Source organism: Glandiceps talaboti, chromosome 8, assembly GCF_964340395.1.
Source record: "Glandiceps talaboti chromosome 8, keGlaTala1.1, whole genome shotgun sequence".
Taxonomy (NCBI): Eukaryota; Metazoa; Hemichordata; class Enteropneusta; family Spengelidae; genus Glandiceps; species Glandiceps talaboti.
This window is the reverse complement of record NC_135556.1, coordinates 19332149-19354860: the sequence shown is the minus strand read 5'-3', so window position 1 is coordinate 19354860 and position 22712 is coordinate 19332149. Positions and strand designations below refer to the sequence as shown.

The following is a 22712-nucleotide window of genomic DNA, read 5'->3' as shown; positions in this document are numbered from 1 at the left end:
TACAGACTTGACCACCATGTGAACGTTTGCATTGATAAAATAATAATTGTACACATTATACATGCAATATTAGCATAGATCAGCATAGCGAATAATCGATCGGTATGAACAAAAAGGTCCATACGTCTCGGTGGACTCCTAACCCCTGTTATTATCTTGGATGGCAAAATGCGAATTACAAAACTGTCGTCAAACCACAGGGGACCCAGGAACCGTATGACAAACAAAACAAAACAAACAAACAAACAAACAAACAAACAAACAAACAAACAAACAAACAAACAAACAAACAAACAAACAAACAAACAAACAAATAAATAAATAAATAAATAAATAAATAAATAAATAAACTATCAAATAAATAAACTATCAAATAAATGACAAATGAACAAGCAAATGAACGACAAGTATAGGGACAAATACAATAATTAAATAAACCAGCAAATAAACATATACTCGTGGGGGTATACCTAGATACGTTTTTTGTATAAAAAAACAGTGATGGGTACAAAAAACGTATCTAGGTATACCCCCACGAGTATCTGTTTATTTGCTGGTTTATTTAATTATTTTATTTGTCCCTATACTTGTCGTTCGTTTGCTTGTTCATTTGTCATTTATTTGATAGTTTATTTATTTATTTATTTATTTATTTTTTTTATTTTTTTTTTGTCATACGGTTCCTGGGTCCCTGTGGTCAAACGGTCACGGACATTCTCGCAAGCCAGAGTACACTGTTTCTGCTGATGCAACGAAAAATAATACTACATGTAACTAGTACCGCTTGGCGAGTACGTTTCGGACGATACCGTAAAGAGGCCGGTGCTTTACGACGTTTGGTAACGGACTACGTGGAGACCTTACACCTATAAAGCTTCTTAGAGTTGAAAGCAGATGCCATGGTAGCTCTGGATGTATACATTCAGAGTTAATGCCATGGATACACATCCTGGATAGACCAATAGAGTTAGGCTGGGGTCAGAATTTACGGCGGGGAGGGGGGGGCTGGGGAGAAATTATTTTGGTCAAAAAAAAGTTCGCACCCCCCCCCCCCTTCGCGTTCTCAAAAAAATTCATGCCCCCCCCCACCAATTAATCCAAGAATTTTCGTATCCCCTCCACATTTTAATGTGTAATTATACAGTTCCTCCCCTCGCTCCAATTCAGAGCACTTCAGAGTTGTACAGTATAGTGCACTACATTAAACTAACAATGGAAATCAACTTCATATCACAGCGTCCATACATAACAATGAGAGATTTCTTTACAAATATATGTGGGCTTTGCGAAAAAGGTCTCACATTGGGCTGTACTTGGAGATACTTAGTCAGCAGGGTGTTATCTTTCAATCTTGATTCCGGGCACAAACAGCATCTCCCATGATAGCTTGTGGTGATGGTGTGTTCCCCTCCAACAGTAAGCACTTTAAACAAAAATAAGGACGTGTAGGCCATTTACATGTAATGGCTTAAAATTTCCAAGAGAGAGAGAGAGAGAGAGAGAGAGAGAGAGAGAGAGAGAGAGAGAGAGAGAGAGAGAGAGAGAGAGAGAGAGAGAGAGAGAGAGAGAGAGAGAGAGAGAGAGAGAGAGAGAGAGAGAGAGAGAGAGAGAGAGAGAGAGAGAGAGAGAGAGAGAGAGAGAGAGAGAGAGAGAGAGAGACATACACAAGTACATTCGCATGGCTGTCACTCAACTCATCAATGAATATAGGATTTAGCGGCGAGGCCGCGAGAAATTATCTATTATATTTACTCTGTAAACGACCACTCCTAAGGTTTAATTTGGTTCAAATCATGAGCAAAATATTTGCCTTTCAGACCCATCAGAATTTTCATGGCTGCCTCTTTTAACCATCATTTTTTTTCATGCCCCCTCCCCAATTTCTCCCCAGCCCCCCTGCCGTAAATTCTGACCCCAACCTTATTCTTTAAGCTTGCTGATTCAAATTAGCCTACCTGTAGACTTGAGAATGGCTATCGCAAATTCAAAAATTCAAAATGTCAGTTAATAGGATAGCGGAATAGTGCAGCGATAGCCGTTCACCTGTCTACAGGTAGGCTAGATTTAAAGACACGCGGAAACAAACGCCGCATCCTCGATCAGAGCTTTTTTTAATCGGCTACACATTTTGTATGTCTACGGGTCTCAAGTAAGTAAATGAGCAACTTGAAAATCTGTGCACAATTTATACTTCATAACAAAGACACCAAAAGGTAATTATAAATAATCACAGCTCGTTTTCTACCGACCAGCAAATTGTCCTCACAACGACTAGCCCTTTGACCTGCCGACCCGAAAGTTGACCCACAAAATAACGATGCTGATATGATCATGCAGCAACAATAACAGTTCCTGATTTTTGAGTTTATCTTAGTCAGCTGATCACCCGGTTTTGACTGTCGCATGGTACGGTCCTAATCCCCTTTGACGTCGACGTTCATTTTAAGTAACCAAATGTTAAGGTCCTTGAACCCTGGCTCGTCCTATAGAAATTGTGGTGTCTGACTCTAGAGTAAAACTCGCTTTCACTTCGAGCGTAGGAACCATCTTGCGTTGGCCACATAAATCAGTCTAAGTAGGCAACAGTGGAACAGTTGGTATGTATATAAACTCGTTAGTCTTTTCATAAGAAATAATTCATAAATCGTAAAGGATCAAATACCTCTGTCTTGATGTCACGTCATATTTCATTACATGGGACGATCCATTTTTAACCTCAATACCACCTTTCCACTAATTATAAGAACACATATCTTCTCTCATGCAAATATCTTAATAGTACAGGCTGTATAACCTTTGGTGTACACAGTCATCAAATCCACAAAATTATATTAATGGCAGTAGAGTCTACATTCCATGCAATGAAAGCTGTCTAGTATTGAAAAAAAAGTGTAATTCTTATGGGACCCACTGATAAGACTAATCAATGTGAGAACATTAGATTGAAACCCTGGCCATATTTTCAATGTAATATTTAGCAGACAGCGAGATGTTTATAGAGGTTAGATAGTTCAGATTGTTATCGACAATATGTTAGATCGTTGTGTATGACAACCTGACCTCGTGATATTATGATTCGTGATAAGCTGTACGACAAGTGATAATCTATGATTGACTGTTCTTGAGGTGATCCACTTCTGAACCCATGGTACAATGGTCGGTAAAAAACGCAGGCCAGACCAAGCGGAGATACAGTCATTTTTTTTAAAAATTGGTTTTATCAATTCCCTGTAGCTAAATGCCACGATGTAAATATAATGAATGTCATGTTGTATATTTAATTGTCAATTTCAAAGTCTATTCACTGTACAACTTATTGTCAATGTTTCATGTTTCACATCAATTATTTTCCATATACTTACACCAACAACTCTGAATCAGAGAGAAATGAGCGAAAAAAATGACAATTTCAAGAGATATTGGTAATAGTGAAAATGAACCAATTGTCAAGGAGATCGAAATGGATGTACTTCTTCCTTTACACGATGGAGAGAATCCTGTCATTAACTCGTAAGTTAAAAAAAACACTTGTTCAGTCTGCAAATTAATAATATGACCTTATGTAATCATTCATGTATGAACATACGAACGTGCGCGCGCGCGCGCGCGCGTGTGTGTGTGTGTGTGTGTGTGTGTGTGTGTGTACGTGTACGTGTATGTGTATGAGTGTGTGCATATTTACATTTGTATTTTGTATTCAACACGATGTTCCATGACTCAACAGACCAATCGTGATGTTATGTTTTTTAATAGTGACACATTTGAAGAATCAGCAGAAGATAGGAGACGTCGATGGTGGTCTATCCGACTTATGTACTTGACTGCATTTATAGGATGCCTTGATTTTTCTATAGTTATCACATCAATGTGGCCCTACCTGCAAAGTGTTAGTGTGACTTTGTTCTTTAGTATCTCCAATAATCTATTGTATACCATATTACTATGCAAACACCTATGTACAACTGGGCCAACCTCGGCCTGCCATGTCTTCTGACTAGTCTGCAAAGTCGAGTACTTGTCATTTCAGCAATAACCAACATAATGAATTGATTACTATTATTACCCATAGTGTGGCTGTACCTATTATTTAAGATGTTCTAAAAATCTAGGAAATATATACTTTTACGTCATTGAGCCACATGTCTTTCATATATATATATATATATATATATATATATATATATATATATATATATATATATATATATATATAACTCGGTGAGTATCAATCTGCTAAGACAGTGCTCTATACCGCAGTGGCAGAGCGTAATATATAGGCATCTTTGTTCCATTCATACCATATTGAAAGAAGAAGAAGATAATTTATTTTTAATTCCATTTCAGCTCACAGACATAACGGATACATCTTATCTCGGGTGGTTGATAGCCGTCTATGGCCTCGGGCAACTTGTTTCTGCGCCATTATTAGGGTTGTGCAGTAATCAATTTACGGCAAAGTGGCCAGTAATTTTTACGCTTGCGCTTGGAGTGTGTGCAAATATCCTGTATGGATATGCAGGGGCATTTCCTTCGAAGAATGGTGTAGTAATGATGGTGGCCCGACTTTGCATAGGAATTCGTGCAGGTGAGAAACGTGGTCGGCATTTCCGAGGACAGAATGAAGGGATAACATTAGACGGGGGACAATATATCCCCTTTATTAATAGTACTGTTACAGTTACTATAGTTCTTGCTATACAGCTAAATACTACAATACACTATATTTCGAGAATGGTAAACGATTGTATATTTTATTCGCTGGAAGTGTTATTTGGAGGCAAATATTTGTCCAGGAGTGTTTGCACTACACAATAAATCGGTTATATAGAAATTTCTCGTGTTTCTTCTATAGGTAACGTCGCTATTGCCAGATCGTATACATCCTGGGCAACAACTTTGAAGGAAAGGACGCCCGCTATGGCAAATATAAGTACAGCACAGACACTCGGGATCATGCTTGGACCAGGTATATGAGACATACGTTGTATTCCGAAATTTGTAATTAATGATTTAGAAACGAGTCCTCAGCACCATTGTGCTATTAATTGATGTTTGAAATACAAGTGCGGGTCCATAATTCACTAGCAAATTGTGGCAAGTTCATAACATCACCCACAACAACATCATAACGTAAAGTGATGTTGCTAAATTGATTGATCAAAATACACATAGCATAGGAGAAAATGAACATCGACCACATATACATGCATATACATATAGTACACATCATTTATATATGAGACAAGGTCAGTCTGACTAGACTAAGCTTTCTCTTACAATGTGGATGTCGGTATACAATTAAATGGTGTCTCAATATAAACCACATTCAGTTCATTTTAATAGCAAAGTACTATTGAAATCTAAAGATTGATAGTCAATGTCAAAGATCAGGCTTAAACAGAAAGTTTTTTATCTAAAAGTTATCATATACACTTGATTTGCGTCGATAGAAGTGTGTGTAAAATTTAACAGCATGGAGTAAATTGCTAAAAGACCTTGTATATGAATGCCACGGTCATGGATTGGTATTTTATCAGAAAGGTTACCCATAATAATATTAGTGCTGATAATTTCAATGTGGCCCTCAATAGTAAGCTTGCTTCTAACAGTGTGGATGTACACATTTGAATGGTATCGATAAAACTACCACAGTTATTGAATTTGCTATTTGACCTTGAAGATGAAGGTCAAGGTTAAATGTCAGTGTCTGTAATGTAACCTAAAGCTTACTTCTAACAATGTTGGTGAACATATTTAAAGCAGGTATGTCTAGGTATATAACACTATAAAGTTATTGAATTTGCTATTTGACCTTGACAATGAAGGTCAAGGTCAAAGCTCAATGTCTGGCTCAAAAGGTTGCCGACATGAACATAGGGGCAGATCCAAAACTCCCTAACGTATGAATAATCTGCTATATGACTTGATGATGAGGTCAAAGTTAAAATTCAATGTATGAAATGAAAGCTTAACTTTGATAATATGTGTACGTGTCTAGACAATTGAAGGAAGTCTCTGTATTCAACTTGAGTTAAAATAAAAAGACATACTTAAACTATTTGACCTTAAGAAATGTAGATCAAGAGCAAGGATCGAAGTCTCATTAGGAAATTTGTCTTTGGTGATGTGGAATAGACACTTGAACTGCATCTGTATGAATGGAGATAAGAGGCAAGATGTGCAGTTTTATCACAAATATGGCCGCATTTTTGACATAAATGTCAAGGTTGCTGTTAAGTGACATGCATATGAACCCAATAGTATTAACTATTGTGCCTGGTTTGGTTAAATTTGAGCAATGGGTGTCAGAGATATGGCTGACCCTGAACAGACACAAGCACATGTACACATGCACGCACGCACTGACATGGATCATTCCTATGGCCCCCTCCAGGCTGTACCAATTTGGGCTTATAAATTGTATTTCATTAATGGGGTTGATAAGTATTATAGTTAGGCCACAGAGGAATAGTGTGGTTTTGAGTTTAATGGTTGTGAATGAGCTACAAAGGAATGCACAATAGGGTGTAGTTTAATTTTGGAAAAGTGTTCATAATGATTGTGAAATGGCTACAGGGAAATGCTCAATAGTGGGAAGTTTTAATAATGACTGTTCAAAGAATGCATAATTATAACAACATTTCAAGACAGAAAAGTAGATAGTAAAATGTCTAGTGCTCAAGTCACGTGGCTGATACGACCAAAGTACTAATACATGTACATGTGATTAATTATATCTTTTAGTTATCCAGACAGCATTTACACCAGTGGGTGAGACAGGAATTCGATGGGATGCCATTAAACTAACATTGAACATGTACACGATACCTGCCTTCCTTGTTGGTCTACTTGGAGTCGTCACCATAGTCTTAATGCTGGTCGTGTTCAAGTCTTATCGCGTACCTGACACATTGGATGGTGATGACAATGGTAATTAGACTATTAGTTCATCAATCAAGATATCGAACCGAAGCAACTAATCGATTACAGATATTGTTCTTTAATTTCATCAACACAATCAAGTACACGTGGCAGATTGGGATTCGACAAAAAACTCATCAATCTTTGGTCAACATCAAAGTACTGCACAGTTATTCTCGGTTACCCAGACTCTCACCGCTGGGGGCTCTTCTACGAGACCAACCAGATCTCGTTTGGGGTGGTCTCGTAGGCAGAGCCCCAGGCGAGATACTGGATAACCAAGACTACTGCACAGTAGGAAAATATTTCAATGATAATATACTTTTGTCAATGGATATTCATCATAATTATAATAGTTTTTGAATCGAAAACTCATACCCCCCCCCCCCCCTCATTTCGAAGTCTGTGTTAGGTTCCTGGTGCTGGGAAAACAAACAAAACAAATATAGGCGAGACTTCATCTATATATATATTCACTGAGAAGTTTATCTTTTTTATAATGAAGAAAATATATCCATGAATGACAATCAATCAGCCCATCCATCCGTCAATCAATCCATCCATCAATCAATCAGTCAATCAACCAACCAATCAATCAATCAATCAATCAATCAATCAATCAATTAATCAATAAATCAATCACGATCAACTAATTCATCAATCAATCAGTCAGTCAGTCAGTCAGTCACGATCAATCCATCCATCCATCAATCAATCAATCAATCAATCAATCAATCAATCAATCAATCAATCAATCAATCAATCAATCAATCAATCAATCAATCAATCAATCAATCAATCAATCAATCAATCAATCAATCAATCAATCTGTCACTTTCTTGTTGGCAAAACAGTTGATAAGTCAAAGTCCACAACTCTTAGCTTTCCCGTTATATCTTGTATTATGAATAATGTTTGTACTTGTTTTCAATTCAAACCAGATAACCAAAACATTGATGGAGTTGAAGGAGAGATTGACAAATTGGCAGCCCTCGTCTCCATTTTCGCCTACTTTGCATTCGTCTTTGCGATGTCAAACAACGAAGCGTACGTCATATCAAATTGCTATGTATTATGTCTTATGTCAGTGCATTTACACCTGATTAGATATGTTTGGCAATGTCATTAAAGTTAAGGTTATTATGCATGACATACATTGGAACATTCGTTGAGAACATAACACTTAACACAAGAATTGTGTTTATATTTGTTAATTAATTACTCAATTAATTTATGAATTTAGTTGTGATTGACTTCAATGTATCGATGTAATGGTAAGCGACTGAAGATAACTACATTGTGTTGATATTATAGCACCGTCCAAGACGGTATTTCGCAGTATCGTGGAAAAAATATCAGCTCTGGTTTGCAAAAATACCGCGAATCATAACCATGACGTAATATTCACGTAAGTGCTATGAAACCAGTAAATCGGTTACCTTTTTATCTCTGAAAAATATCAAAATCTTTATTTTATGAATGATACACTGCAACCTAATGAAAACTGAGCATTTACATGTATGTACGTATGTCTGCAAACATATTCTGTCAAAAATGATGTCGAGCGCCTGGGTCAGCTTGTAGGATTCACTACATTTTCTAGCATATTTTTTGCAACTAATTTGTAAACCCAAACTTTATCTTTAAAATTTGTACAGAATCGCTGTGCCTCTTACAATGGCGATGTACGCATGGACACGTGAAGAGGCTGTATTGTATAGTGGTATCATCTTGGGTGTTGGGGCTATTCTTGCAGTTGTCATGTTTTTTATTACAAAATTTCTTTCAAAAAGGTAATTTAATGCAAAAGTTTTATACAAAAAAGTTTTTTGTTTTTTTTGTTTTTTGTTTTTTCCGAGGCTGCCAATCGCCAAGACGTTTAAGAATGATTTGTGTATATTTATACTGTGTATTTATTTTATACTGTATATTTATTTAAGCTAAACAAAGTTTAGAGCCAAAACACATACGTTGGCAGTAAAATAGAATGTGCTTAAAGACTGATTTGTCAAAATTATTATCCATAAACTATACAGTTTGTCATTTCTTCACGGTTTGAAACAGTCTTCAAACATTTTGCATATATATTTTGTAACTTTGTGAATATGGTGACCGTTACTTTTATTTCACATTAAAACATCTTTATATCATTCAAACTGCTAAATCATGTCCAATCTTGTCTACAACTCGGTAGAGCTTTCACTATGTATTCAGCCATTATATAGTAAGACACTAGTAGCATAAGTATTTGGAGAACCAGAAATATCGAAATATGCTACGCCTTGGTTACCAGGTCCTTTTATGCATACTCAACCATTTGTATAATGCCATGTTGATGTCAAATGATTCTAAATACAGTAATGGGGATGTATTTTGTGCAAGAGTGTAGCCACAATGCTTTCTCAGTTAAAGTGTTCGCTTCTATAAAACAATATTCGATGAATACTTAATTATTTGACAACCTTCAATATTCAAATCAATAGGTTCAGAAATAATCTTCATTTCATATACTTTTCTTCGAGTACTTCACCATGTAGGAGAAATGGTAGCTACTGATTTTCATTATACCATACAAAACTGTTACATTACATTCACTAGCCTTGACCTCTTCTAAGAAACACCCATCTGTGTTTTGACAACGACTACAATATTCTATATAATGTAAATTATTTTGTATGACAATGTACAGGTATGATGAACGTAATGTATTGCTGTTAGGAGTTAGTTTGCTGTTATCAGGATTTATATTTCAAATACCAATGCCCTGGACATCGGATTATCCACCTAGACCTGAGTGTAAGTTTTTAAAACTATATCTTTGTGAAATTTTAGCCTTAAAGAAAGTATGTGGTTCCGATTACACTCCATTTTAGAATTAGATGGGTAGGTAGATTTTTGTTGTTGATTTTTTTTCTTTTGTGAGTGTCTAGTTCAGGTAGTTATGCTTTCCGTTGTTTTCCATATGGTCTCTGTGTTATTGGTTTCTTCTCATCAGATGTACAGTCATTGCAAAATGGAAGAATAGTACTGTTCTATATTGTCTTTTTAAGTTGATGTCAGTTTCCGCATCCACTATTTCTTGCGATACTTCACAATTTCAGCGATTTTGTTTTCTCGAATACGTAAAAAAACGTTTAGTGTCGGCAGTGAAAACTAGGTGGGGTCGGGTAACCGGAATCATATAATTGTTTAGGCCTTACTAGTCGAATTACGTTTGTTACTTGTTTTCGTATATTTACGATTTAAACGTCATTTCCGTGATGGCGTTAATACTGAACATATAATCTCTAAACGCATTACGTGTAAATGGGAATATTAATTACAAGTTAGCACCATTTGACAAGAAAGGGGAAGGGAGAAATTACGTAATGTGTCTAAAATAAAAAGGGAGTAATCTGGTTCTAACAATACAACTAATACTTTGAATGTTTACTTCTATAAATCATAGACAAGTAAGCTGTCTGTGTCTAAATGCTTGAAGGGTGAATAGCATTATACGGCTACATTGAAAGTTAACACAGGTTGACAAGAAAAGGGGAAGCAATAAATAACTACATGTAGTATTGTTTTGTCGAAACGAAAGAAAGTACAAAATTGATATACTTTGGTCCTTACCTGCATTGGGCTACTATTGCCTCTGCCTGTGTGTCTGTCAGTTAATAAGTATGTCCGTCTCTTTATATTTTATTTATTTATTTATTTATGAATCTTTCATATAAAGACCCCATTTCTGTGTCCAAACACTGTTTTCCCAATGGAACCTGTTGTAAGATTACGTACATAGAAAACCAAACAAAAAGACAGACACTAGCACAAAAAGTTACAGAGGCAAGGGTTACTATTGTCTCTGCCTGCTTGTCTATCTATCTGTCTGTCTGTCTGTCTGTCTGTCTGTCTGTCTGTCTGTCTGTCTGTCTGTCTGTCGTTCTGTCTGTCCGTCCACCCGTCTGCCTGCCTATACCCTGTTAGTCAGTCTGTATATTTATCCATTTGATTCAATGTTTATCGCAGATCATGTCAATACTACAAACTTAGACCTCAATACGACCGACTGTGGAGCAGATCTAGATGGATGTGGTTGTTACTTCGACTGGTGTACTTCGACACATAAAATCTATCTATCACAGTACCTTGTGGCAGTGACATTTATGTCTGCAGGTTATCCCGTTTCTACAGTCATGAATTTCACCATCTTTTCGAAAATCTTAGGACCAAAACCACAGGTAATTTATATCCAATTCACCAATCCATTCCCTTTCAAATTTACTAATTAAACCATGTGTTCCATTGTATGCATTGCTAGCACAGGTATGATAATGTAAACTGGTGTCTTCAAACGACGCCCTGTAGTGAGACAAAATATTAATTCACAAGTCACAATTCTATTATTTATGTTATGAGATATTGGGTCTCCCTAACTCATTTCCTCTTTTCAGCTATAAATAGTCAAGAAAATTGAACAATGTGGACAGGACAGTATTAGAATATCAATATGAGAATCAGAAATATTTATTCATCCCACTAGAAGAAATTAAATGACAGTTCATACAGACAAAATACACGAAACAGAACACAAAAACATTATGCATTGTGCAATGGTAAACATATAATCCACAAACATAGAAAAAATAGTGAACTTGTGTTGCCTTGCCCTGATCCATGTTTAACCGCAGCAGCCGGGGTTAACGTGGTACAAACTTCGTTTTTTCAAGTTTGTTTTACTCATTTTACATTGGAGTATTCTTTATTTGATCAATGCAGGGTCTTTACATGGGTTTTATAACAGCAGCGGGTAGCCTAGCAAGAATATTTGGACCCATCTTTGCTGGTCAATTCTACGCTAACTTTGGACCAACGTGGACATTTTGTGGTGTAGCAAGTGCCTTAATTGTAACACTTATCCTTATAGCTGTCACCTATAGTAGACTTATTCCATTGGTAGACCGTCAGAGACATAGGTTGGAACTTTCAAGACAGAAATCGTGAGAGCCGTAACTATGGTGATATCAATAAATCTGCATGACGTCAGTACTTTAATATTGATGTTTATAATGATAATATTTGCTATTTATTCATGCGGTAGGAGGCCATTTAGAGGCATAAAATAATATCAAACCATAGACATAATTTAAAGTCTTACAATGCTTGAATATGGTAAATTACCAGAATTGAAACAATTATGCTATGCATTACATATTATCTGAAAGTGTATTTTATTGTGGCAAAGCTGAAAGATATTTTGCGGATGTGCATTTGGTAAATGACTTCTCCTGAAGTTTAATTTGGTTCCAAAAAATCCCGAATAAAGAGCAAAACATTTCAAGACTTTCAGACGTTTGATGGCCCAATGACTGCTCGGCCCGCTCCAATGGTCGTAAACTTTGTTCAATTCTTTTTAGTGCACATTGGATATGCAACAGCTTAATTTAATCTCAAATCATGCTTGTATGCATCAGCAGAGCCAAGTAAACCACTGTATAAGAAAGATATTATATAATTAGGAATAGACTCAAATGTATATTGTTACATGTACTATTCAGAAAATATAAAGAAATATCCTTAATTTTGAAAAAATGCGAAGCCCGCATGAGGATATATTGCCCATCACCAGAAAAAAATATATGGGTAGGTTGAATAGCTTTTTCATTTTTTTCTGGCCTAATGTTGTATCTTTCAAAGTAGTTGCCGAAAAGATGTCACATTCAAAGTAAAAAAAGTGGATGGTGCTTTCTCAAATAAGTAACACAACAAAATAATCATTTTCTTTACCCAACTCCCAAAACTGTTATGGCCTCGTTTATGTCGGACACCATGGTGAACTCAGTGAATTCTCCTTGTCATTATCATTATAATGGAAACTGAAGTTTGGATGGATTTTGATGTCGAAGGTACAGCTCTGTTTACAAATTCAAGGCCATTCTTTCCATAGCAAATTGTCGCTTCAAAACGAACTGCGGAATAACGGTAGTGTCAGTGTGCAATGAGATAATTATATCAAACAACATTTTCACCAAAGACAACGTCGAACACAATTATTGAAAGTGGATCTTCAAAGAGTAAATCTTAAACTGCGTACTCAGTTTAAAAGTTTTTCAGGGCCACCAAATATTCCAAAAAGGGATCTGCCGTTTTATCAGTATGAAATGTTTTAATATAAGGAACAAGATGTAAATGAGATCGACCGCATCTTCGGAGTCACTGCATGCAGCATAGCAGGCGACCTCACGTTGAAAGACTTTTTCCGTCTTTTTTTTTGAGTTTCACTCGCTGACATTATAATTGCGACTTGCTATCTTCAAATGAAGGAGACTTTCAAGACTACTATTACTCGCGGAAAATGCACAATGCATGCGCACTTCTTTTGTACTTTCCCGCACAAAGAATTTTTAATTTGCTGCAAAAAGTTACAATGTTTAACTGGACAGTTAAGCCAGCGTACAATAGAGATATAAGATACATATTAGCGAGGAGTCAGTGTACAGTCACTTTAGTGAACCATCAATTTAAATCGCGCATGCTAGGAATCGTCACGTAAACAACGATTTTAATAACATCGCTATGTATTCAAAAAGTAGCTTTGCTTTCTTTCTTTTTACCTAAATCTCAGGGGGGGGGGGGCAGCTGCCCCCCCCCCCCCCGCAGGCTACGGTACTACAGTTGCTACATGGTATTGTTGTAATTCAAAATGATTTTATGACTTGCCAATCTGTACGCCTTAGTTACCACATTGAGGTTACTTTAAACCAATTCATACTAATTATATATTATAATTTATACATGATGGATGCCCATCTGTAATATCTTCCACAATATGATGGTTTTTGAAGGATGTATTTCATTTGGCATACCGATATCAATACATGTATTGTGTTATCATGTCATTACTGGTGGTATTTTGAATTTTTGCAATGTTGCGCTGTTTTGGTATGCAGGGATCTGTCATTTTATGCTGTATGTATGTGAATTAAATTGTCATAGTTGGTGATGTATAAAAAGGTTTGTAAATACATCAGTGTCAATAAAGTCTATCTATTTTTTCATTTTCTATTCGTTAAAATGTTATCGCTATCGTGTGCCGTGATTCTTATCCCGAGACTCCAAAAACGATACGTCTTATCCTGTAAAAACGTGTAGTTGAAATTAGCGAAATAAATTATGGCCGAGTCTGCTGACAGGCGCCGAATACCAGCAGAACGTCGTGCTGGAACCCGGCGCTAGTCACCAGCACGTCGTGCTGGTGACAGGCGTGACCCAGGCTTTTGACGTCCCTTACGACGTGTTTCGGCGTCAAATACACGTTCTTATTACCTTTGAAATTGATTGCTCAAACATTATACCAGTTCTCAAAACTGTTAACTTACGTGTGATAGCGCGTACTTTTCCCGACAACTAGCTATAGGCGTACACACGTGTACACCCAATCTGATTAAAATCCGATGTAGATGTCGGCTAATCGTGCATTGCTATCTTACCATCGTTATTTAGCTTGAATTGACCTTCTTGGTACATGTTTACGTTTTTAGCCTGATCGCCTAAAAAATGTAAACATGTACCAAGAAGGTCAATTCAGGCAAAATAACGAAGGTAAAATAGCAATGAACGATTAGCCGACATCTACATCGGATTTTAATCAGATTGGTGTACACCGTCACACGTTATGGCCGCATGTATGATGTATATGACCTACGTAGAACACGATCCATCAGTGTGCAACGGGTAAAGGTAATTAATCTATAGAAAACCTAAAGTTTTCTGTTGCATCAATAACATTCATTGCTGTGTGAAACTGGCCAGACTATTGAAATAAGGTGGTACACTATACTGCCAGCGCTTGGAGTAATTGTAAAAGGTCAGCCTGAGCAAAATAGCTTTAGGAACAATAGGTTGAAACGTATCGGCGAACGTTATGTAATCCCTTACGACGTGTTTCGGCGTCAAATACACGATATTTCAATACATATATTGTATTATATACATATTTCAATACCTTTGATGCTTACCAGTCATAACGTCCCCGGGTCAAAACGTCCCCGGGTCAAAACGTCCCCGGGTATGACCAAAACGTCCCCGGGTCAAAACGTCCCCGGGTCAGAACGTCCCCGGGTCAAAAACGTCCCCGGGTCAAAACGTCCTCGGGTATGACCAAAATTTAACCAAGAGACTTGACTGTGTAACAGTTTCCGTTCCTTCCCTAAAACACGGTCAAGTATCGATGCCCATATTCCGAACCATTTTCTGTTCGTGATTTACATGCTCATTTTCATAAAAATTGGAGGGCGTTCACCCACGTAGACATGAATATTTATACATATCCATTCATTGCCAAGTAATTTAGATTGTAAAAGTCTTGCGTGTCAATAGCAAATATATGTATATATTTGCTATTGACGCGCGCGTGTCAATAGACACTCCATTTTTTTTAATGAAATAGAAAATACGAAGAGTCCCTCTGCTTAGTCTGGAATCCCGAATGAACTCCATACATCTACGTAACGTCGGGATTCCACCTGAGGTGGGTACGCAGTCACATTACTGTATTGTGATGTAAGAAATAGTAAGAAATAAGGATATAATGTAACACACACACACACACTCACAGAGTCACACACAAATAGTTTGGGTCGAGGAAAATGGAAAGACGGGGACGTTTTGACCTGGGGACGTTTTGACCCGGGGACGTTTTGACTTATGGAAACCGGGGACGTTTTGACCCGGGGACGTTTTGACTGGATACCCCTTTGATTGCTCAAACATTATACCGGTTCTCAAAATTGTTAACTTAGGGGTGGACCATTTGATATCCTTTGGGGGGGGGGAGCTTGGAAGATTGGTGGAGGGTCATTATTTTTCCCACCTGCTTGCCTGTGAATTATTTTTTTCTCCGCCTAAGCTAGCAACTTTTTTTTTCTTTCCTTCTATGAGATATCCGAATTGTTTTTTTTACATCAATGTTGAACACCTACTTATTTTGCCACAATTTTCTAATTTTCTGTTTGGTTTTAGCACAGGGTAATACAGAGAGTAAAAAGATGCTGTTCTTTCACACACAGATTGTATTTAGAAAACTACATATTTCAATACATGTTTGATTTTCAATTAAATAAACATCATTGACAGTTTTTATGCCATGGTATGATGACACACTGAAAATGCAAATGGGAAACTTGATTGGTGAGCTCAACATTCAGACAGACCGGTCAGTTTCTCCAGCCTGGGGTGATAGGGGTGGTCAGTGTTTTTTCCATTGAGCCAACAAAAAGTCACTGACCCCCATGAATAAAGTTTCATAGCATCTTGACAGTAAGCTGTAGAGGGAAGAGCTTTTGAGACTGGGATATGTCCACCTCATTGTGAGTGTGTGTGGGGGGGGTCTAGGGGGTGTCCTTCTAGAAGCCCTGGAGGATTTTTACTCCTAAAGCCAATTTTTTAGGCTATTCAGACACTTTCAGAGAATAATTTCCAATCTTTACAAGACAACTCTAACATGTAAAAACAACTACATATGGTTGAAACATTTTTGAAATAAAGTTTCATAGCATCTTGACAGTAAGAGGTGGAGGGGAGAACTTTGATTTGAGACTGGGACATGTCTACCTCTTATGGGGGTCTCCCCTAGAAGCTTTTGAATTTTTTAAACCAATTTTGGTGAATCTTATTGTTGGTTTTAACGAATGAGTGGCCTCTAGGGTGAGGGAGGTCATACCTAGTGTACAATAGAAACTTGAATTTGATTTGTAGTGTCGATACATGTAGTGTCCGAAATAGGAAGTATATTCATCCCTTCTGACAAATTCATACTGAAGAGACTAGAACAATTTAGATTAAGTTATTTTATAAACTATCTAATAGTATGAAGATTACAATTACAAAATCTTCAAGTTCATTTTTGCACCAAAGTGCAAGATAAGTGAAGCACTGATTGTGAAACAGCCAAACACTTACATGGCACGTTCTGTAACTAGTGTGGTAGCTAGGTAATACATGCATATGTATAATTTTATGTATAGTTATGTTTGAACCCTTACATGAAGTAATATTTTAAAAAAATTATGAAAGAAACAGAGACAAGAACAAATATATATATATGTACCACAGGCCAACGAAACTGACTGGTCCGTGACATGTGTTTGAAAATGTTTGTCATATGATCTGACAAGTGTCCTGGTTGGAGAGGTACGAGCAGGTTGAACAGTACACTCGAACATGTGCATCATTTCCCTGCCAAAACATTTTTTTTCTTGCAGCAGTGGTCCATCTTTTTTTTCCATCTTTTTTTTTCCATCACCCACTCATATCCGGATTTTTTTTAAGCAACTCCATTTGGCATCTTTTTCCCCCCGAAATCTTCCAAGCCCCCCATGATATCAAATGGCCCACCCTTACGTGTGCCCGTGTGATAGCTCGTGTTTTTTCCAACAACCGGGCGTACACGTATACACCACCGTCACAAGTTATGGCCGCATGTATGGTGTAAATGACTTACGTAGAACTCGATCCATCAGTGTGCAACGGGTAAAGGTAATTAATCTATAAAAGTTTTTTGTTGCATCAATAACATTCATTACTGTGAAACTGGCCAGAATATTGAAAATTAGGTGGTACACAGCGTGAGCAAAATAGCTTTAGGAACAATAGGTTGAACCGTATCGGCAAACGTTATGTAACCCTCAGACCACAGTGGTCTGAGTGTAACCCTAGTCCCGTCATGTAAGTTTCACGCTTGCTCACAATTTAGACGTGTTTTGAAAGTTCTGTGTATCCAGGATACGAAGGCAGTCATTTTCAAAGGTAACCAGAGCATGTTTTTCAATACACATCAAATTGATTCCGTAAAAATCCCGAACCTGTCACCAGCACGTCCACTGCGGCCGAGTCCGCTGACAGGCGCCGCCGGGTCACGAGACACTCCGTTTTTTTCCTTTCAGACCCATCAGAATTTTCATGGCTGCCTATTTTAACCCTCATTTTTTTGTCATGGCCCTCCCCAATTTCTCCCCAGGCCCCCTGTCGTAAATTTTGACCCCAACCTTATTCTTTAAGCTTGCTGATTTAAGCCTACCTGTAGACTTGAGAATGGCTATAATCGCAAATTCAAAAATTCAAAATGTCAGTTAGTAGGATAGCGGAATAGTGCAGCGATAGCCGTTCTCCTGTCTACAGGTAGCCTAGATTTAAAGACACGCGGAAACAAACGCCACATCCTCGATCAGAGCTTTTTATAATCGGCCACACATTTTGTATGTCTACTGTACAACTTATTGTCAATGTTTCATGTTTCACATCAATTATTTTCCATATACTTACACCAACAACTCCGAATCAGAGAGAAATGAGCGAAAAAATGACAATTTCAAGAGATATTGGTAATAGTGAAAATGTACCAATTGTCAAGGAGATCGAAATGGGTGCACTTCTTCCTTTACACGATGGAGAGAATCCTGACATTACCTCGTAAGTTAAAAAAACACTTGTGCAGTCTGTAAATTAATAACATGACCTTATGTAATCAAGTGCTCTCTTCCACTTTCGATTTGGAAACAGGCATGTTTCGAACAGCACACTTGTCCTTCTTCAGTGTCCAAACTGGACCCGACGAATGTACCAAATATTACTAAATATGTGTATTTGAGCGAGCAGATAATGAGGTTTTCAGAAAACGAAATTGTTCAAATTTGTTAACTATGATTTGCTTATTGCAAATTAGTACTTCTCACAAAATGAACCTTTGCATGTATTTATGTATGTATGCATGTATGTATGTATGTATGTATGTATGTATGTATGTATGTATGTGTGTGTGTGTGTGTGTGTGTGTGTGTACGTATATCAGTGTGTGCATATTTACATTTGTATTTTGTATTCAACACGATGTTCCATGACTAAACAGACCAATCGTGATGTTATGTTTTTTAATAGTGACACATTTGAAGAATCAGCAGAAGATAGGAGACGCCGATGGTGGTCTGTCCGACTTATGTACTTGACTGCATTTATAGGATGCCTTGATTTTTCTATAGTTGTCACATCAATGTGGCCCTACCTACAAAGTGTTAGTATTATTTTGTTGTGTAGTATCTCCAATAGTCTATTGTATACCTTATTACTATGCAAACACCTGGGCCAACCTCGGCCTGCCATGTCTTCTGACTAGTCTGCAAAGTCGAATACTTGTCCTTTCAGCAATCACCAACATAATGAATTGATTACTATTATTATCCCATAGTGTGGCTGTACCTATTATTTAAGATATTCTAAAAATCTAGGAAATATGTAGTTTTATGTCATTGAGCCACACATATGTCATATATATATATATATATATATATATATATATATATATATATGTATATATATGTATATATATATGTAAATATATATTATATATATACATGTCTTAGCAGATTGATACTCACCAAGTTATATATATATATATATATATATATATATATATATATATATATATATATATATATATATATATATATATATATATATATACTAATTCAGTGTAAGAGGTAAGTCATAAACTGAAGGAAAAGCGCTCAATACTGAGAAGTAGAGCTGTATTACACAAAATACACAAGTTATGGTACGGAGCCGTTACTCAGAGTTTCACGCTTGAATGCGATCTTCGGACGAAGATCGCATTCAAGCGTGAAACTCTGAGTAACGGCTCCGTACCATAACTTGTGTATTTTGTATATATATATATATATATATAATCTTTATTCAAACCGTTAAGGATTTTCTGCAAAAAGTGTTTGGTGCTAAAACAAACTAGTCTTAGTAAATATATATATAGCCATCTTTGTTAAATTTATCCCATATTGAAAGAAGAAAAAGGACATAATTTATTTTCCATTTCAGCTCACAGACATAACGGATACATCTTATGTCGGGTGGTTGTTAGCCGCATTCGGCATCGGACAGTTTGTTTCTGCGCCATTGTTAGGGTTGTGCAGTAATCAATTTACGGCAAAGTGGCCAGTAATTTTTACGCTTGCGCTTGGAGTGTGTGCAAATATCCTGTACGGATATGCAGGGGCATTTCCTTCGAAGAATGGTGTAGTAATGATGGTGGCCCGACTTTGCATAGGAATTCGTGCAGGTGAGAAACGTGGTCGGCATTTCCGAGGACAGAATGGAGGGATAACATTAGACGGGGACAATAAATCCTCTTCATTAATAGTACTGTTACAGTTACTATAGTTCTTCATATACAGCTAAATACTACAATACACCATATTTCGAGAATGATAAACGATTGCATACTTTATTCGCTGGAATTGCTATTTGAGGCAAATGTTTGGCCAGGAGTGTTTGCACTACACAATAGATCGGTTATATAGAAATTTCTCGTGTTTCTTCTATAGGTAACGTCGCTATTGCCAGATCGTATACATCCTGGGCAACAACTTTGAAGGAAAGGACGCCCGCTATGGCAAATATAAGTACAGCACAGACACTCGGGATCATGCTTGGACCAGGTATATGAGACATTCGTTGTATTCAAATTTGTAATTAATCACTTGGAAACTAGTCCTCAGCACCATTGTGCTATTAATTGATGTTTGAAATACAAGCGCGGTTCTATAATTCACTAGCAACTTGTGGCAAGTTCATAACATCACCCACAACAACATCATAACTTAAAGTGATATTGCTAAATTGATTGACCAAAATACACATAGGAGAAAATGAACATCGACCACATATACATGCATATACATATAGTACACAGCATTTATATATGAGACAAGGTCAGTCTGACTAGACTAAGCTTTCTCTTACAATGTGGATGTCGGTGTACAATTAAATGGTGTCTCAATATCAACCACTGTTCAATTCACTTTAATAGCAAAATACTATTGAAACCTAAAGATTGATAGTCAATGTCAAAGATCAGGCTTAAACAGAAAGTTTATCCAAAAGTTATTATATTCACTTGATTCGCGTCGTTAGAAGTGTGTGCAAAATTTAACAGCATGGAGTAAATTGCTAAAAGACCTTGTATATGAATGCCACAGTCATGGATTTTTTATCAGAAAGGTTACCCATAATAATATTAGTGCTCATAATTTCAATGTGGCCCTGAAATTAAGCTTGCTTCTAACAGTGTGGATGTACACATTTGAATGGTATCGATAAAACTACCACAGTTATTGAATTTGCTATTTGACCTTGAAGATGAAGGTCAAGGTTAAATGTCAGTGTCTGTAAGGTAACTTAAAGCTTACTTCTAACAACGTTGGTGAATATATTTGAATGGTATGTCTAGGTATATAACACTATCAAGTTATTGAATTTGCTATTTGACCTTGACAATGAAGGTCGAGGTCAAAGCTCAGTGTCTGGCTCAAAAGATTGCCTACATGAACATAGGGGCAGATCCAAAACTTCCTAACATATGAATAATCTGCTATTTGACATTGATGATGAGGTCAAAGTTAAAGTTCAATGTATGAAATGAAAGCTTAACTTTGATAATATGTGTACGTGTCTAGACAATTGAAGGGAGTCTCTTTATTCAACTCGAGTTACAATAAAAAGATCTATTTAAACTATTTGACCTTAAGAAATGTCGATCAAGAGCAAGGGTCAAGGTCTCATTAGGAAATTTGTCTTTCGTGATGTGGGATAGACACTTGCATTGCATCTGTATGAATGGAGATAAGAGGCAAGATGTGCAGTTTTATCACAAATATGACCGCATTTTTAATATGGGAGTGACACCCCCATTTGATACATTACACATTCAAGAAGACATGCATATGAACCCAATAGTATTAACTATTGTGCCTGGTTTGGTTAAATTTGAGCAATGAGTGTCAGAGATATGGCTGACCATGAACAGACACAAGCACATGCACACATGTACACACGCACAGACATTGATCATTCCTATGCCCCCCCCCCCCAGGCTGTACCAATTTGGGCTTATAAATTGTATTTCATTAATGGGGTTGATATGTATTATGATTAGGCCACAGAGGTTTAGTGTGGAGTTTTGCGTTTAATGGTTGTGAATAAGCTACAAAGGAAAGCGCAATAGGGTGGAGTTTCGTTTTGGAAAAGTGTTCATAATGATTGTGAAATGGCTACAGGGAAATGCACAATAGTGGGAAGCTTTAATAGTGACTGTTCAAAGAATGCATAATTATAACAACATTTCAAGACAGAAAAGTAGATAGTAAAATGTCTAGTGCTCAAGTCACGTGGCTGATACGACCAAAGTACTAATACATGTACATGTGATTAATTATATCTTTTAGTTATCCAGACAGCATTTACACCAGTGGGTGAGACAGGAATTCGATGGGATGCCATTAAACTAACACTGAACATGTACACGATACCTGCCTTCCTTGTTGGTCTACTTGGATTCGTCACCATAGTCTTAATGCTGGTCGTGTTCAAGTCTTATCGCGTACCTGACACACTGGACGGTGATGACAATGGTAATTAGACTATTAGTTCATCAATCAAGATATCGAACCAAAGCAACTAATCGATTACAGATATTGTTCTTTAATTTCATCAACACAATCAAGTACACGTGGCAGAACATTTCGATAATGCCTGTATAGTAGAATGCATCCACTAAGGGTTATCAGTGTATCTTGGGATTCGACAAAAAAACTCATCACTCTATGGTCAACATACAAGTACTGCACAGTTAGTCTCGGTTACCCAGACTCTCACCGCTGGGGGCTCATCACCCAGATCTCGTTTTGGGTGGTCTCGTAGGCAGAGCCCCCAGGCGAGATGCTGGGTAACCGAGACTATACTAC

The 22712-nt window shown here is 37.0% G+C and overlaps 2 protein-coding genes across 3 annotated transcripts; both read left to right on the top strand.

Moving 5' to 3' along the window:
* The first annotated feature begins 2329 nt into the window (after nucleotides 1-2329).
* Nucleotides 2330-12317, top strand: LOC144438509 (major facilitator superfamily domain-containing protein 8-like). Of its 2 annotated transcripts, XM_078127567.1 has the most exons (11): nucleotides 2330-2597; nucleotides 3382-3510; nucleotides 3754-3886; nucleotides 4345-4585; nucleotides 4853-4966; nucleotides 6745-6930; nucleotides 7863-7968; nucleotides 8580-8714; nucleotides 9611-9717; nucleotides 10933-11144; nucleotides 11683-12317. In XM_078127567.1, the coding sequence occupies exons 2-11, from the start codon at nucleotides 3401-3403 to the stop codon at nucleotides 11905-11907; spliced, it is 1569 nt and encodes a 522-aa protein (XP_077983693.1). In that variant the 5' UTR covers nucleotides 2330-2597; nucleotides 3382-3400; the 3' UTR covers nucleotides 11908-12317. The 2 variants fall into 2 exon arrangements, with proteins under 2 accessions (XP_077983693.1, XP_077983694.1); XM_078127568.1 differs by lacking the exon at nucleotides 4853-4966.
* On the top strand, nucleotides 11912-22387 carry LOC144439310 (major facilitator superfamily domain-containing protein 8-like). Its single transcript, XM_078128590.1, has 6 exons — nucleotides 11912-11945; nucleotides 18245-18372; nucleotides 18838-18970; nucleotides 19789-20029; nucleotides 20295-20408; nucleotides 22194-22387. Exons 1-6 carry the CDS (start codon nucleotides 11919-11921, stop codon nucleotides 22385-22387), a joined length of 837 nt encoding a protein of 278 aa, XP_077984716.1. The 5' UTR covers nucleotides 11912-11918.
* The last annotated feature ends 325 nt before the right edge of the window (nucleotides 22388-22712 follow it).

Coding starts and splice junctions, on each gene's coding strand:
- LOC144438509 (XM_078127567.1), top strand. CDS start 3,401: ATGACAATTTCAAGAGATATTGGTAATAGTGAAAATGAACCAATTGTC. Junction 3,887..4,344: donor TGTGGCCCTACCTGCAAAGT/GTTAGTGTGACT, acceptor ATTCCATTTCAG/CTCACAGACATAACGGATAC. Junction 7,969..8,579: donor GCGATGTCAAACAACGAAGC/GTACGTCATATC, acceptor AAATTTGTACAG/AATCGCTGTGCCTCTTACAA.
- LOC144439310 (XM_078128590.1), top strand. CDS start 11,919: ATGGTGATATCAATAAATCTGCATGAC. Junction 18,971..19,788: donor TGTGGCCCTACCTACAAAGT/GTTAGTATTATT, acceptor TTTCCATTTCAG/CTCACAGACATAACGGATAC. Junction 20,030..20,294: donor TTGCATAGGAATTCGTGCAG/GTGAGAAACGTG, acceptor TTTCTTCTATAG/GTAACGTCGCTATTGCCAGA.